This window comes from Saccoglossus kowalevskii, chromosome 10 (assembly GCF_978046115.1).
Source record: "Saccoglossus kowalevskii chromosome 10, keSacKowa6.1, whole genome shotgun sequence".
Taxonomy (NCBI): Eukaryota; Metazoa; Hemichordata; class Enteropneusta; family Harrimaniidae; genus Saccoglossus; species Saccoglossus kowalevskii.
Window position 1 is genome coordinate 19,486,322 of NC_140650.1, and position 17,049 is coordinate 19,503,370.

Sequence of the window (17,049 nt, forward strand, 5' to 3'; positions counted from 1 at the left end):
GGAATGCGATCAATAATATCCCAGATTTGTAGGTTGCCTCAATCATAACACTGTGCTCAAACAAAATGCTCCCTTGCCAAGTTTTCTTCCCATTCATTATACTAATTACCACGTTAAACTTGTTTGTTTTGGTATTGAATAATCCTAATAAAACAAAAAGTGCGTCATTGCACGCATTATTTTTCTATTTTATCTAGAAAGAGAAGCAGAACCCAGACCATTATTTTTATACCTAAACACTATATAAACGGAGATACGATAAACCACATTTACTCAAACTACCCTCTTGTCTCAAGCAATATGAGCATGTATTTCTCCAATCACAAATTACATCTACTCGTAAGACCAGCTATATACAACACACCGTAACGTATTATTGAGAGATTTCATTTTATTTAAATTCGACGCCAGTAAACATTTCTAAGGGAAGATAAAAATATATAAATATATTGCACGGGCATGATATATCTATGATCTAATGAAAACGCTAGTATGTACGGTACGTTAGTGAATATTGTCCAACAAACGCAGAATTACTCAATGGATACTGATGTGCGATCACGGCTCCAAAGTTTCGCGTCATACCTGGATAGCCCCCATAGGATGAGAAATAAGGTGGTACAGAGTACATAGTGGGCACTGGATAGTAAGATCTATAATACGGCGCTGAGCTCGCGTATGGCGTCGGCATGAAATGCGACGGAGAATACACCGATGGGAGAATACACGACGATGGTAATATTGTTGGAGTTGTCGGTAACTTCATAGTTGTCATCGGTTGTGGCTCGTCTGAACTGCAATTGGCTACCTTTTCTGGCGATGAAGTCACGACGGGAGCAGGTGACGCAGTGGAGCTTGGTCGCGTAGTTTCTTTTCTCGGAGTTGGAATCTCTTCGGCGGTTACTTTTCGTTGTTTTTTCCACCTCATGCGACGATTCTGAAACCAAGTTCGAACCTAGCAAAAAATGAAATGGGAAAAATGTGTTTCATTTTAACAGAGCAAGCATGACGTGGTATGCCGAAAACATTTTCCAAAATGCGGAGTATACCACTAATCTAAAAAGTGAAACTGTTTACCTGTGTCTCATTTAATCCAATCAATTTTCCAAACTCTTCTCTCTCGTCAGCCATCAAATATTTCTGCTGTCTAAATTTCTTCTCCAGCTGCAAGAGAATCTCATCACTGAAAGCAGTTCTAGATTTCTTTCGCCGACAGGTTCGATTACGTTCAGCATGCTCAACTATAGGGAAACAAATATTACAGTCACGTTAAACAGAATTTAAAATAAATACCCCCAAACAGATGAATTCGTTTGCGAGCTGATTATTGAACAGGTTATTGCAAGTAACTTATTCCGGTAGGATACTTACCAATTGGGGGACTGATGCCTCCTTCGACTTCTTCACTTCCGTAGCCGACGTCCGAACAAATCGAGGATGTAGGACTAGGAAGATCAATTTTAAGAGAGGAGCGATTTTCGCTAATTGCGAGTTTGCTGATGTGGTGAAACTTCGACATTGCTCGACGTAACGTTGGTACACGCAGAGTAGAATGGTGAAACTGGTTACCGCGAATGCCAGCAACTGTAGTTTTGCGCAGACCACAGTTTGCTCCGCGTAGCGTAGCTATTTGCATACATACATAATCCTGACGCAAGGTCTCAATATTCAGAAAACCTTTAAAAATTCCTCCTCGATTGATTATTTTACAAGTGCGAAATCAATTGTTTCTTCGCAGCTGTCAGCGTTTGTGCTAAATTCTGATTTCTCCGAAAGTGTGAATTGTTTTACTCTTTGGTGGCAAAGTTTACAGGTTGACTAATAGCTGAAACGTTCTAAAATGCCACCGTGAATGAGATCATTAACATAACAATTGGAAGGCAGACGTGTTTATCAAAGAGGTGAATAGCAAGATGACTTTGCTGGCGCCAGCGGTCTTCTTCTTACGTCTCCCGATTACGCGCTCTGACCTTTCAGGGTGTGAAGATATTGAAGACTTTCACACACCCTGAAAACACCGTCTTAATTAACGGTTAAGAGCAAACTAACTAATCAATATTTTAACTCGAGACTAGTCATTGCGTGCATCTTCAAAATACGTTTAACTTAATTTAAATCTAAAACAAATCAGACCGAATGAGAAACATAAATTATTTAATTAAAAATACCAACAATAAATGCTAAGTTTTTTCCATATTAACTGTCTCTACTGGGTATATAATTTTTTCCCGTATCATAATGCTTATATTTTTCCTCTGAAATCGTGTTTGCATAGTGAATTTTTAGATTGTTTCTGATTTGAATCACCCTGAAGATACGACGCCCCTACCCATGGCAAGATTTTATATATCGAACAATCAGTATGATCGTCTTACAAAGCACATCGTAATTAAAATAATACTAACTTATGTCGTTCGTTGATGGTGTTATTTCAAATTGTTGCCTTTTGAAAATCGTTTATGAGATTTGACACAGAATTGAGCGAAACCACTGATGTTTCTTCAACTACTATGCTCGAATTCCAGTTCGCGTAACCTTCGTCTAACCTCGTCTAGTCTTAATTTTCCGTACAATTTCAACAGTCGGTACAAACACTCGGTGTTTCCAAGGACGGCATACGAGCTAGATTGCAAGAGATGGCAATCATATAAAAACGACCACCTGTTTGATTTCGGGAAATTTTACATTTTTTCCTGTTGAAGGGTAATGACAAACCACCCCCATGGAGGGTAATGACAAACCACCCCCATGCAGCGTAAAGGGTGTGAATGTATCAGTACATCGTGCCGAAACAATACAAAATGTGGGGCGAATCGAAGTTGTTATTAATCAACGTGTTGAAATTCATTACGGCTCCTTTTGTCTTCTTTCAAGCGTTATTGGTGTTTTGTTCCCCGTTTGTAAATCTTGAGAAATGATGGGCGTTAACAAAGCTCGATGACAATGAAGTGCGTTGCACGTTTTTAGAAGCTGGCGCCAGGATGGCGGCGTCATAGACGAGGCGAGGGGCGTATGCTAATTGCAGTACAACCCTGAACGTGTGAAGGTAGTTGTAGCGTTCGCAAGAATGTGGTCGTCATATAATTTGAATCATGATCAGGGCCGCCAACTTGACTACTATTTTAAATAAAACAACTGAACCCTAGTCATGGATAGCTAATTTGTTAAAGAGCCCCGATTTGTATTCTTGGCCATTTCTTGTTCGATTTTTTTTCATAATAAATAAATTAGCTCATCCGACCGACATTTGAGATACCAAATGCTACATACACGCGAACAGCATGTCAAGTAATATCATAGTAACCACATGTCCATGTGGCATAATGTAATAACCCGTGTTTACTCATTTTCGTATCACAAAGGTAGATTTGCCTCAGTATAACATGAATCGACAAAAACGCCATTCATGCTACATTATTAAAAAAATACTTCGTGAACGATACGATGTATTTGTATGAAAAAACTGAACCTAAACAATACTCAATGAATAAGTATATATTCAAATAGCGCATCAACCGTTTTTCTATCTCGTTTCATTTTTCTTCTCGGTTTTCAACATCTCGTATCTCATCGTATGATATCCTACTTCCCAATTAATATGTGCATCTTCATCTTGAACAAAGGAGTTAGTTGAACTACTTATCACTACCCCCAGGTTATTATCATATTCCCTGTAGGTGTTATCATAAATCACGTTTGTTTCATTTCACTTCCTGTAATCATCTAAATGCAAAACAAGAATCGCATGGACATTAATCAAACTACAAAGAAAATAAATTTGCAATTAGAGCGTGCAATAATTTGTTTCACAAACACGAGATTGGTGACGTAATCAACGTCATTGTTTATTTCTGTTGAGTCTCCATTAATGAATGTTTGTGATTGGTGTAATATTAGTTGCATCTATGCACTACGTTAATTACAGCTGCACATAGTATACATAATGTATCTTTTCAAAGATTACTGATACATGTATCATTTTAGCGATGTAATTAGACCTCCATATTATTTCGGGCCAAAAATGATGAAAGTTTCCGTCATATTTTCAAAATATTAACGTTGTTTTTGGTATATCACAAATTAAAAAAATCGGACCTAGTGTACAGAGAAAAAGATTCGCTTCCCAAAAATATATAAGAATGGTCTTGTGTAAACCTACACGTATTTGTTCATCGTTAGAATTACTAGAATGCACTATAAATTAAATAATTTTTCGTGAAAAATATATAGTTCAGTGTGATATTGAATTTATTCTTTTTAATTCGTGGTTATACTTGACGGTGAATTTCCAGAGTAAGACATTGTTCTAACAACGACCACGGAGACAAAGCAATTCAATTTAGTTACACGTTACCACCGCTATATCATAATAAAACAACCTGAATAAACTGTTTTTTTTTTATTTCCTTCTCTAAATTATGAATTCAAATTAATCTTCCGGGACAATACATTAATTAACCCCATTGTGTTGCACCACAGTCGATCTTTGATGTAAATTTGATACTTTCTCATTGTTTACTAATGGCGGTGGGTGATGTTATCGAGCCATTAAAAACAAATTAAATTTGTGAGTATAGCATGAGATAAAATAAAAATATTGTCATCATCCGCGATAGCACGATTCCCCCAAATCGATGTTAATTCTGACATAAAAACATAGACAAAATCATGTTCATCGGTTTTAAATTTTTCGTAAATAATAGTTGATGGTGATTTTGTATAGAACACAGCTGTAAAACTAAAAAAATCTTTATTAAAATTATTGACACACGGCAAGACTTCAACTTTAATCATATTTCAAGTTATCGATGACACAAACATTTCGGTTACGGGATACAAGACATTATTATTATTTTTTTTTAAATGTTGAGAATTTCTGCAAAAATGTGGTCATGTCTTGCGGCAAATTTGAATAATGTTTTCACTTTCTTTCGCAACTTTTATCAATAAAATAAGCCTGTACGTAGTAGCACCTTTGAATTCGATTCTTAGTGAGCTGATTGGACATACAAAGGACCAGTGCGTTTTTGTTTTTACTCTGCTGTCAGCTAAAAACAACAAGCCATCTACCGCTTTGTTCTTCGAATTAAAATTCATTGTGGGTTTTAAACTCGTTTCGCATATATTTTCACACTTTTTCCGAACAAGATATAATCGAAGTCTTCTGCTCGCCAACGTTACTTACACGCAGGAGCGTTAATGCGACATTTCCAAAATGTTAAAACTTAGCAATAATAGTTCATAGTTCGATATGTATCATAACAATGTAAATAACAACATATTTTTTTATATGAAATTTAAATAAATAAATCAATTTTTATCTCCGTGTTGAAATCATTGCTTTGTTTGATTGACAGCCATGCGTACAACGCTATGTCGAATTACATATACCCAACTCACTATTACAATGTTGTTAATAATTCATTTTTTTAAGAATGGCAGAAAAAACGCATTTTTATATTTTTATATTTTCATTAGTTTTTGGAAGGTTTCTTGAAGAAAACTCGTTGCTTTTTCATCAGTTTGGGCGTTGATGTTTGTCGATCCCCGTACAGTAAAAAAACTTAATGTAACTTCCTGCGGGCATTGTAGTTTTCCACAACAAACTAACGGCCGTTTTGAGAATCGATGTGTCATAATCATACAATGTTAAAAAAGACATTTTGTATTCATGGTTACGTTATTTTTGTTGATAAGTAATCGAAATGAATTATATGTGGTTTCAGCTGTTTCTCGGTTACTTGTAATTGTGACATCGAGCTGTGTTTGCCTACGACGTGATTAAGTATTCTTTGCAGTGTTTGAAAAAAATGACAAACAGTTATATATAACACGATTTACCAATATTTTTTTAAATTATACATGACACCTAAATAACAAATTGAAAACTCGGTCATGGGCTTGTTTAATTGACCAAATAGCCCAAATAACTATTAAAATTACTTACTGTAAAATACTTTATTTTATCTAGAATTATTTTTCGATATAAGGATTTTTGGGATGTTTTGTATGGAATTTATTTTCACTGATACTTCAAGTATATTCGCTGGATTAATTCCAAGCGAAAATAAAGTAACCATAATACAACGAACCAATTGTATTAGATGTTAACATTTGTCGGTGATACTAGAATCCGACTGCCTTCATGTCTGACGTGTTAAAACGTGTGAAAACAGTTCACAGGGTCGGTCTTTTAGGACACTGGTCAATTATTTCAACGTGGTTGGATCTCACACTTTTCTATTTACACAATGTGTGAAACGCTTTAGATTTGAGTGACAGTGTTTGTCGGTTTTCCGGATTACCGTACCGCAAATAGTAGAATGCTTCGTTATCATCACAATGGAAAGACGGTCATTGCTTTGTTTGTCTTGAATGGTGAGTGGTCTTGGCTGGCGCCAGTGGTCTTCCCTCTGCGATCGGTAGATTAAATCATCGCAGTATCAGGAAGGTGTGGAGGACATTCACACTCTGTAAAAACAATATCTACCTCGTTCGTTTGAGCTCATTAAAAAGTTGGCACATTGGGGTATGTACGCGAGTGCGTGTTGCCATTGAACTAATTATGCTGCCAACCGACAAAATCCTGAACTATAAACACGTAAAGATTCCATAGAGAATTTCTTAATTATGTGTCGGGCATTATCAAATCTAGAATAATCCCATTTTGTGTGCCGTGTGTTTTTGCATGCTGACCTTGTTGTAAGATCTTGCTTAGATGTAAGTATATCTGAAGATTTTAAAAGGTGTATTTGAAAATACGTAACAAAATACGGGATACAAGAAAAAATCACGCCCTAAGTTAATTCGAGTTTTCTCAATTTTTCCAAATATAGAAATAAATATGTCGAATATCACATTTGTATAACGCGAAACCAATCACTGATACACTGGTCATTTTATAATAGAAACGTTGTCTATACACTAATACTATACATGTTTACGATTTACATTATTATTTTTTCTATTTATTATGACATGCCAAACTACATGCGAAATCAACCACAAACAAACTACACCAACACGCGAACCGGGAAACTATAAAACTAGAAAATTGTCAATATTTAGTCTTCATAGAATAATTAGTACATGTGAACACGGTTATATTGCGCTAAGTTGTCCCCAATGCCTTCAATAATAGGGGTACCCGCGGGTAATTAAATTCTCATGTTAGTTCATCTCACAACAGACATTGTACTAGTGTTTCCAACTTTAACGAGTTTTTGTCTCTCGTCAAAATGTCACAACCACAATGCACTTCGATACAATAAGATGCATTTCACGTGTCTTTAAGCTGGCGCCAGTATGGCGGCGACAGAAACAAAAGCATAGCCAATCTTGTCTATCCACAAAGCGCATGCGCATAATCGTCTCATTAACAGGTATATCAGTACATGACATTTAATGGGTACTTTTCGCGACTGCGTACATTCGTCACAGACTCCCATACAACATATACACCCATCGGTGCAAATGTGTTGTTTACAAAATTCGAACATGCGTGGTGGTGACGACAATATCTTTAATTTTAAAACTATCTAAATATATCTATATGTTCGGGTTTCGTTGCGTGTATTAAGTTTGCATGCACTAATTAAATAACATATTCTGTGTATAGCCTACTGCAAATTAATTGATAATTCAAGTTCATCCCTTTTTTAGAAACTGTGATACGATAAGGGACATATTTTTCTGAATCATCCACCACCAGGGTCAATATGCGGTGACGAAAGTATGAAAACTAAAAACATTCAGACGCATTTGTGGCGGGTATGGCGAACAAGGATACTAATAACTGTTTATTAGTAAATATATCTAGACCGAGTGTGACACGGGGTGGCTGGAATGGAGAACAATCTTTGCAATGGGCACTGTGCGTGAATTCGCACAACCGGGTAATTTATTTGGGTTATACTGTAGTTCTTGGTGTCAATGTATGTGGAACTGTATGTTTCTCGTCTAAAATGTTTGTTTTTTTTCTTCAGCAAGTGGCTAATTCAAGTTATATGCTCTTCACGCAGAACGCCTGTATATTACCACGACGTTGTAGCGCCCTCAAGGCGAAGTCGTGCATTTTATTTGCCTTCGTTTTACGCTCCATTTCGATATGTTTGTCACAGGTAAATATGAAAATAAGTACACAGAAATATTGAACTAGTTTGGAAAGAGTTTTATTGCATCTACAGGAAAACCAGACATTGTTTGACACAGTATGTTCCAAGATTGCAAAGCAAATGAAACTACGTGAAATGTTTGTAAATCACCGACGAATTGTTCAAATTGAAGAAATGGTACTAGTTGTCATCGCCAATATGTATGTGGGGTACACAGTGTCGCGGTAGTTCGTGAATTTGCCGTCTTTTTTGGATTGGTGTAGACCATCAGTTCTGGAACCAGACACACCTAAAATAACAAGTAAACAGATAATTAGCTATACATTTCATTAATCAGTAATATACTAGCTTGAAATACTGTGAACAATATACACACATGCACTATATAGACCTTATGTCCACTCGTGGTAATAATGGAACTAACCTAACGATTGTAGCGCGTGAGGTAGTAGGAATGATAGTCAAAATGTACATTGAACTTACCATGGCGTGCGTCAATTTATGTATCCGTAGATGACTTCAAGTAAACATCGTGGATAATTCACACAACGTAGACATACTTGGTTACGATCATCCTATTGACGTCGTTGATCGAAGTAATGTAGTTAATATGAAACGGGATAATGTCTAACCAATGGATAACTCGGCGAGTAAGGGTGGCCAATTACTGGTCCTACTGCAGGCCGTGTCATTCCCATGTGTCCTAAGAAGGCTGGGTAATACGTCGGTGCAGAGTACGTCATCGGTAGCGGGTAGATCGGTTGGTAGAACGGGGTGGGGGCTGACAGTATGTACGGCGGTGATGCGATGAGAGAGTGCGACGAATGCATTGGTGGTACGAAGTATGACGTGGGTAATACTGGTGGTATTGTTGGTAACTTGATAGTTGTCATTGGCTGTGGTTCGTCTGAGCTGGTTACTTTTTCTGCTGATACTTTCGTGATCTGTTCAGATGCGACTGGGCTCAATTGTTTAACTTCGTGGTCAACCGGTTTGTCTTCGGTCACTTTTCGTTGTTTCTTGAATCTCATGCGGCGATTTTGAAACCAGGTCCGAATCTGAAACCAAGTAAATAACAACTGAGTATGAGTGCTTGTATATGTGTGTAAACAGTGAATAATGTATCGCCTGACTAAAAGACACGAGTCGCGTCGTCAGAACAAATTTGTGACACACTTATTTGATTGAGCGAATTTACAAATGTTAAAAAAATTACCTGATTCTCTTTCAACCCGATCTTCTGTGCAAATTCTTCTCGTTCGTCCGTCATTAAATATTTTTGCTTTTGGAATTTTTCTTCGAGTTGTACTAGGATGTCATCGCTAAAGGCGTTTCTTGATTTCTTTCGTCTCGAAACACGGGTGCGATCAGTATCCGCTGTAATTGAAAATAAAATGACGATTTGTCAGTACAGAGAAGTAATATACAGTTTAGTTATAAAATAAATAAATTTTGATTTCCCGCAAATGGAATAAACTAACTTTCCAGTGTACTTACCAACAGAAGATTGGATATTATCTCCACTTCCATATCCGGCATCAGATGATGTCGAAGATGTTGGACTCGGGAGCTCCTTTTCAAGACTCATGTCGTTCTCAGTCACATCGAGTTCTTTGATAATCTGATCATGCATTGTGTCTATGATTTCAATCTTACGTTGAAGTGCTCGTACAGAGAGGTGACAGAGGAATGACCGGGTCGTGCTTGAACAAGGTTTATAAACCATTTGGGTAATTTACATGATTTAAATATTCATGTCTCAGTGTGTAAATTGCCTTTATACGGACAAACATGTCAATTGTTCGGTCGTCAATGGAGGTCGCTTTTCAAAGCTCGCTAAGGCGTGAAATGCTTTGATCCAAGGTGGTAAAGTTTATAGCTTTGCAGATTAGCGTGCTAGTTAATATACGATAAAAAAGTAGAATGGATCGTTATCATGACAATAGAAGGCAAACGTTTGTTGTTACATGGATGAATAGACGTTGACTTGACTGGCGCCAGCGGTCTTCTCCTGATACGAAGTACAACATGAAGTTACGGAGTTAGGGTGTCAATGAATTAATGATGTTCTCACCTCGTACTAACACCATTTATACTAGTACGATATGCCAACGATATTGAAGTAAAGTGAAGTTGTTGTTGAGAGTAAATTAGAATATTGCCTAAACTGTTACAATACGTCAGATCAAAACAAATTTAGGAAAATAAAATAATAAATAGAAAAATAAAAAATAAAGTAGCTTGTCGGGGTGTAACTGGCGGGGCAGTATGATATGATTGTTACGCCAGTACCCCATTTCTTGGAACTATTTTTGTTCAAGCTATTTTAGGTGTATCATGGTGTATATACTTTTTTCATGCCTTGAAATGAAATATCAGATCTCTTTCAAAATTCCTCGGCTGGAAATTTTTTTGTGTGTAATGTAGTTTAATTTACCTGGTGCGTATGTTGTATACGTGAAGAGAATTTATTCATGGAGTGGATGCGAGTGTTTTGCCTAACAATCATTATGGTTTGAGCTCATTTGGAAGTAATATCACTCGCGGCAATAAATAATATGCCACACTGTGACGTTGTATTCGATACGAATAGGGGCAAATTAACGGTGTCATATAGGATGCTTTCACACCGTATTCTGTTTTGTCTTCTTTCAAGCTTTATCGGTTTTATTGTTTTCCGTTAAGATAACTGTGAAAATACACGCCCCTAATACACCCGATAACAAAGCGATGAGTCCCGCGGGTCGATAGGCTGGCGCCAGTGCGGCGACACCAAGAACAAAGCGCGGACAGTAAACGATACTAGTAATTCGACTTACTCCTTATCAACAGGTGGTTGGCAACAGTTCACGGAAGGGAATGCGAGCGCAATATACTTGCATTTAATTCCATCAAATACTCTGTACTTTTTTTCCGCTTTATCTGTAAAATAAAATGGCTCTTGATCGTTTTCAGTTGCAGTAGACACCGGAAATATCTATCGTGATACCCATTCCACCCTTTTAACTCAGAAACATTATTTTGTGAAAGTTGACCATAAATCGCATATGTATTGGTTTTACAATGTACGACCATAGACCCATAGTTTTATGGCAGCGTGCATTCTCTGCCTGGTAGCAGTACCATACTATAAGCAAAATAGAATTTAGCAAAAATGCTACTTTTAGTACAATTCAATAGAACGCAGTGTTAATGTCAAATATTTGAAACCTATGAAATAATTCCGGGTAGCATATTGTACCATTGATATATAATTTTTCGCATCGTATGTCACCAGCCAGTAATCTGTGGCATAAGCGTTCTAATACCGACAAACATGGCCACCACGCACTAAAATGCATTCATCTTTCACAAACTCTGTTTATTTTTATTTACTCGTGGGTGGGCTTCTATCTTAACGACGGGGACAGTGACGTTTACCCACACCGTCAATATTATATTTAAATGAATTTAAATAGTTGTCAGCTTTGCTCTTGGTGGCGTCAATGTTGTAATCCACTTCTGTCTTAACGTGTGTTCTTCACGTATTCAGTAGGTACTATGCAATATAGTCGAGATCACTGGCGCCACCTAAAAACAACAAACACGTCTCATGCATTGTTCTCCTAACTAAATCAGTTATCTTTGTCAATTGCGTAGAACAATGGGGCAATAATGGATCGCATCGAGTCGGACTGTTTCTGTGCATTAACTGTGTGGTTCGAGTTATCTCGTAATTAACATCAACCCGGGATTTGTGTTCCACGGCTCGAGGATTGACGTAGGCTATATGTCATTGGATGGCAATAGGAAAACCTATAAATGAACTTATATTGTTGGCGGAATAGAGAAAAAATTGCCAAAATAATTTATTAATCGCAATAGTGAGTTATGTCAACGACCCAATGACTGTGTTGAATGATTATACAGTGTATTTACTGCTGGTATTAATCACATCATGATTTATCTATTAAATATGATTGCTCGAAATCGTGGATTGTAGTTTATTCGTAATAGAATGGAAATCATTTGGAACTACGGTCACATACGAACGTTTGCTTGGGAGATATTTGTTCACAATATCGTCTGCGCCTCATGTTATTCCTGAATTGTTGAATATGCGTTCAAAGAAGCAACCATCTGCCCCTCGAACCTGATACACTATATATGTAATGATTGGACTACCATGCAAAAATTTATATTTAGGGGTTTTGCTTATCTAATCAACAGACCAGAGATATAATACGTAGTGTTTAAACTGAATCACGGGAAATACACACAGAAACGCACGAATATTGTTTTATTTACTTATTTATTTATTTATTTCTTGGATCAGTACGACTGTCAGAACAATATTTTACAAATAACTCAGAAATGACATTGTGCAATACTGACTGCAACATACAACAAATATATCACGTGGTCCAGATGATGTTTTATTAAATAATGTTATACACGGTGTAGTGGTTATCACACAGGTTTCCATCTTAGGTGTAAATTATTATCAGTGTTCTGGAATTCATCGTTTTGTATTTTGGCTTAGTGACCACCAGTTTTTAAACAAACGCTGAATAACAGAAAGAAAAAAATGATTAGTTATAATCGAAGATATTTAAATGATATACATGAATTGCTATGCTACATAAACAGGGAACGATGTATGAAATCAGTTTAACGCCTGATATACACTAAATAGTAGAGTAATCGACAAAAAATGAGTTGACGACATCACATGATGTACTCGTGTAGTAGTTACTAGCGTTTACACTGTGAACTTACCGTGACGTGAATTAGTGTAACAGCATGGTCCATGTAAACAGGGTGGATAATACACATCGTAGATGTACTGTACTGGGTACGATCATCCTATTGAAATTTGACGAATCACTGTAGTTAATACATGTTATACGTTACTGGATAATGTCTAACTAATGGATATCCCGGTGAGTAAGGGTGTCCGATTACTGGCCCTACTGCCATTCCCGTGTATCCCAGGGAAGATGGGTAATATGTCGGTGCAGAGTACATCATCGGTAGCGGGTACATCGGTTGGTAGTACGGTACGGGAGCTGACAGCGTGTACGGCGATGATGGGATGAGAAGGAGCGACGAATGCATTGGTGGTACGAAGTATGACGTTGGTAATACTGGTGGTATTGTTGGTAACGTGATAGTTGTCATTGGCTGTGGCTCGTCTGCACTGGTTATTTTTTCTGCTGTTGAAGTCGTAGACCGTTCAGCCACAGCTGGACTCAATTGAGTTGCTACATCATCGTCGCCTGGTATATTAACCTCTCGCTGTTTTTTGAGTCTCATGCGGCGATTTTGAAACCACGTTCGAATCTGTAAATAATTAAATCACGTTTCTTAACAAATTGTAATATGGCCACACGGAGTGCAACAAATCAATGAATACATACTGGTAGTATGTTTGCGTTGATTCATATATCATTTGCAATATATATTTTGTTATTCAGGATACATGTTAGTTTTCTTAATTTCAGCGCTTTATAAATGATGAGAATATTTACCTGATTTTCATTCAATCCGATCTTCTGTGCAAATTCTTCTCTTTCGTCCGTCATTAAATATTTTCTTTCTTTGAATTTCTTCTCAAGTTGTACAAGAATGTCATCACTAAAAGCGTTTCTGGATTTCTTTCGTCTCGAAACTATGGTGCGGTCAGTATGAACTGAAACGAAAACAAATAAAACCATTTATCAATACATGAAAATTAACATTTTAGTTCTACCAAAAATCTTTTTGATTTTTAATAATATATAAATCAACTTTTTGTTTGCACTTACCAGCAGGGGAGTTGATACTATCTCCACTTCCATATCCAGCATCAGAAGATGTTGGACTTGGGAGTTGCTTTTCAAGTCTCATCAGTTCGTTCTCAGGTTTTTTGGCAATCTGGCTGTGCATGATGCATACGATCTTCGTAATAAAGTGCTCGTACAGAGGAGTGGCGATGAAATGACGAGAGTCCTTCCCCAACCAAGCTTATAACCGACTTGGTAATTTAAATATTGGTGTCCAAATAAGGGACTCATAAACGTGAGAAAACAGTTTAAGGATCTAACTATTTGAAAGGTTTTCAGTTGTTCGATCGTCGATGGATGTCGCTTTTCAGTGAAGGCGTGAAGTGCTATGAACTTAGGTGGTAAAGTTAGCAGGTTTGCCGACCAGTATGCTAGTTAATATACGATAATACATATAATGGATCGTTATCATGACAATAGAAGGCAGACGTTTGTTGTTACATGGATGAAAAGACGTTGACTTGACTGGCGCCAGCGGTCTTCTTCTGATACGAAGTACAACATGAAGTTACTGTGTTAGGGTGTCAATAAATTAATGATGTTGCTGCACTAAGGTGTAAAAATATGAATAGTGTTCTCACCTCGTATTAACTTTCTTTAACCAAATTACTTGAGGCCACACCTACTATAGGGCAATTATTTCGAAAAGCGCTTGTCATTTCGTATTAAAAATAAGTATATATTCAGACTTCTAGACTGTAATGATACCTTTAATTTATTTAAGTTGTACATTTTAGAATGAGAAGAGAATATGTGAGCAATGATTAGATCTTCGGAAATTCGCCGCCAAGTAGTGAAAACAAGTTTAATATCGTCACAATGTTTTTGATTAAACAACAAGGAAGGTTACTTACGTCAATAAATCATACATGACATGGCACTATCACTGTACACGTTGTGGTTTATTCGATACGAATAGGGACAAATTAACGGTGTTAGGGCGTGCACTGTTTTGTCTTCTTCCACGCTTTATCGGTTTTATTGTTTTCTGTAACCAAATCCTGTGAAAATTCACGCCCCCTACTACACCCGATAACAAAGAGATGAGCCCGTACGTCGATAAGCTGGCGCCAGTGTGGCGACGCGCAGAACAAAGCAGACAGACAGGTGGTTGAAAAAAACAAACACGGAAGTGATTTTCAACAACGCAATCTCTTAATTAATTATTCGAAAGCTCAGTACTTGTTTCTTCTAAATCACGAACTGATTCTCGGTTTAATTTATTTCATACTATAATCAACGGCAAAACCCATCTTGGAAAGTACACAGAATATAAAGATATGACGTAGGATTTACTTGGAACAAATAATGCAATAAAATACAAGCATAATATCTACCTACACACATGAGTAAAAATAGTTCATTTTGAAATTCTTAATCGAAGAAAAATATCGATATTGCAGCTAGATAGACCATTAAAAAATGCACCTGAAATAGTTAAGTATATATTCGTTGCGATTCCTGCAGTCCGGTTATGAAAAGTGATTACGTCTACTGTGCCCATCGAGTGTGTTAATATATATATATATAGTACTGAGAATAGAAGAACAGGAATTGATTGAATTAACCACTGTGTTGCAAAAAGGAGGACGGAAGATGTAAGATAGAAGTAGAAATTCTGCGGTAAATGGGTGCACTACCATGTACTCTCAACTTACAACAGATACAATTCACAAATTTGAGCTGTACAAGGGGTAATGACTTTGATGAGGTTTGATAACTTGATATTGAAAATGAAAAGCATTTTTACCCAAAAAATAGCGTTTTCAAATGGCCTAAATTTGCTACCACTAAAAAGGGCCGAAAATCGAAAATTGAAAGGAAAAATAGAGCGGATTGAACGTAAAAATGTGGGTCGAAACAGCGGCAAATAGCCGTTATAACTTAACTATGGGAAAACGTCCCGGAAACACGCTAAATTTTTTCTGAGAGCACAGATGTCACACGCAACGTAATATTACCGTAATTGGTATAGTACAGGTGTGATGGTTCAAATACCAAAATGGCAACAGTAACAGAAAGACTTCCCTGGCGGCGATGATAAAATACGAACACGGAGCCAACAGATAAGGTTTCAACTGGTACTGGTATTATTATAATACTCTGCAAACATCAAGTACAATAACGCGGTAAAACTCCACTACTCCAATAACTAGATACTTAAACTCCAATACAGTTCAACGAGATCTCCGATCTGATCTCAGTGCTGAACAACTCCCCTATATATACCCACACTGTTTATAAATAGACCATTACATCAGCATACATAATGAGTCTGGAACTTACTACAAATTTCTAGAATGTTCCATTACCTTATATTGCCTCCTACAGTGTTCTATTACCTATTCAACCAACTTCTAAAAATTCCACCCAGACACAGTACGGTTCTAAAACATTCTCAGTCACACGGAAGTGGTAAACAAGTTGTATGCGACAACAGACATCGGCAATATCTATACGGACATCATCAGATTTAAAGGCAGGAACGCAATTTACTAAACTTTTTAATAATTTGAAATCAAATCAAAACTTTTGCGGGCATGCATGTTTTGGTCTCTCCTCGTTTGTCAGTGGATGTAATCACGCGTCCAATTGGCGCATCCATCACCACGTGCATTTGAGTTTATAACCGGCTACTGGCGCCACCTAAAAACAACAAACCGTTTGTTACATTGTTCTAGAATTTAAATCAATTACGTTAATCAAAGAACTTTGACGTATCCGTCGATGTTAGACAATGATGCAATAGACGATACCATTGAAAAAAAACATAATCTATTTGAAGGTATTAAGCTATTTGAAACCATGTAATTTACACTATCAATGTCGAAACGCGGACTCCATAAACCACATATCGCTATGATCAGCAATGACGTCACTAATTTGTAAAATAATTTATTGTTTTTAGAAGCCGTATTTAAGAACCAGCAAAGGAATCCAACGCACGCTTACTAGCCGTGTGTTAACACTTGCCGACAATGACAATTTAAATACTTTTCTGGAACCAGAACCTACTAAAAGTTTTAAGATACGGACGCATTCAAATCGCTGATCATATATGAAGATGGACGTGAATCAATCGGGTGAATGGACTGTGGATACATCCACCCCACGCGACGAATACAACTATT

The 17,049-nt window shown here is 37.0% G+C and overlaps 3 protein-coding genes across 3 annotated transcripts; all 3 read right to left on the reverse strand.

The window, feature by feature from the left end:
- Positions 1-371: 371 nt before the first annotated feature.
- Positions 372-1,762, reverse strand: LOC100370300 (uncharacterized). The gene is made up of 3 exons (XM_002731799.2): positions 1,372-1,762; positions 1,078-1,241; positions 372-955 (listed from the first exon to the last, which is right to left on the reverse strand). The coding sequence occupies exons 1-3, from the start codon at positions 1,634-1,636 to the stop codon at positions 488-490; spliced, it is 897 nt and encodes a 298-aa protein (XP_002731845.1). The 5' UTR covers positions 1,637-1,762; the 3' UTR covers positions 372-487.
- A 6,387-nt stretch (positions 1,763-8,149) lies between these two features.
- Positions 8,150-9,799, reverse strand: LOC100370597 (uncharacterized). Its single transcript, XM_002731801.3, has 4 exons — positions 9,612-9,799; positions 9,331-9,491; positions 8,598-9,172; positions 8,150-8,403 (listed from the first exon to the last, which is right to left on the reverse strand). The coding sequence occupies exons 1-3, from the start codon at positions 9,745-9,747 to the stop codon at positions 8,720-8,722; spliced, it is 750 nt and encodes a 249-aa protein (XP_002731847.1). The 5' UTR covers positions 9,748-9,799; the 3' UTR covers positions 8,150-8,403; positions 8,598-8,719.
- Positions 9,800-12,401: 2,602 nt separating this feature from the next.
- LOC100370450 (uncharacterized) lies at positions 12,402-14,237 on the reverse strand. Its single transcript, XM_078006656.1, has 3 exons — positions 13,901-14,237; positions 13,625-13,785; positions 12,402-13,436 (listed from the first exon to the last, which is right to left on the reverse strand). Exons 1-3 carry the CDS (start codon positions 14,019-14,021, stop codon positions 12,987-12,989), a joined length of 732 nt encoding a protein of 243 aa, XP_077862782.1. The 5' UTR covers positions 14,022-14,237; the 3' UTR covers positions 12,402-12,986.
- Between the last annotated feature and the right edge of the window lie 2,812 nt (positions 14,238-17,049).

Coding starts and splice junctions, on each gene's coding strand:
- LOC100370597 (XM_002731801.3), bottom strand. CDS start 9,747: ATGCATGATCAGATTATCAAAGAACTCGATGTGACTGAGAACGACATG. Junction 9,492..9,611: donor TAATATCCAATCTTCTGTTG/GTAAGTACACTG, acceptor TTTCAATTACAG/CGGATACTGATCGCACCCGT. Junction 9,173..9,330: donor TCGGGTTGAAAGAGAATCAG/GTAATTTTTTTA, acceptor ACTTGGTTTCAG/ATTCGGACCTGGTTTCAAAA.
- LOC100370450 (XM_078006656.1), bottom strand. CDS start 14,021: ATGCACAGCCAGATTGCCAAAAAACCTGAGAACGAACTGATGAGACTT. Junction 13,786..13,900: donor TAGTATCAACTCCCCTGCTG/GTAAGTGCAAAC, acceptor TTTTCGTTTCAG/TTCATACTGACCGCACCATA. Junction 13,437..13,624: donor TCGGATTGAATGAAAATCAG/GTAAATATTCTC, acceptor AATTATTTACAG/ATTCGAACGTGGTTTCAAAA.
- LOC100370300 (XM_002731799.2), bottom strand. CDS start 1,636: ATGCAAATAGCTACGCTACGCGGAGCAAACTGTGGTCTGCGCAAAACT. Junction 1,242..1,371: donor AGGCATCAGTCCCCCAATTG/GTAAGTATCCTA, acceptor GTTTCCCTATAG/TTGAGCATGCTGAACGTAAT. Junction 956..1,077: donor TTGGATTAAATGAGACACAG/GTAAACAGTTTC, acceptor ATTTTTTGCTAG/GTTCGAACTTGGTTTCAGAA.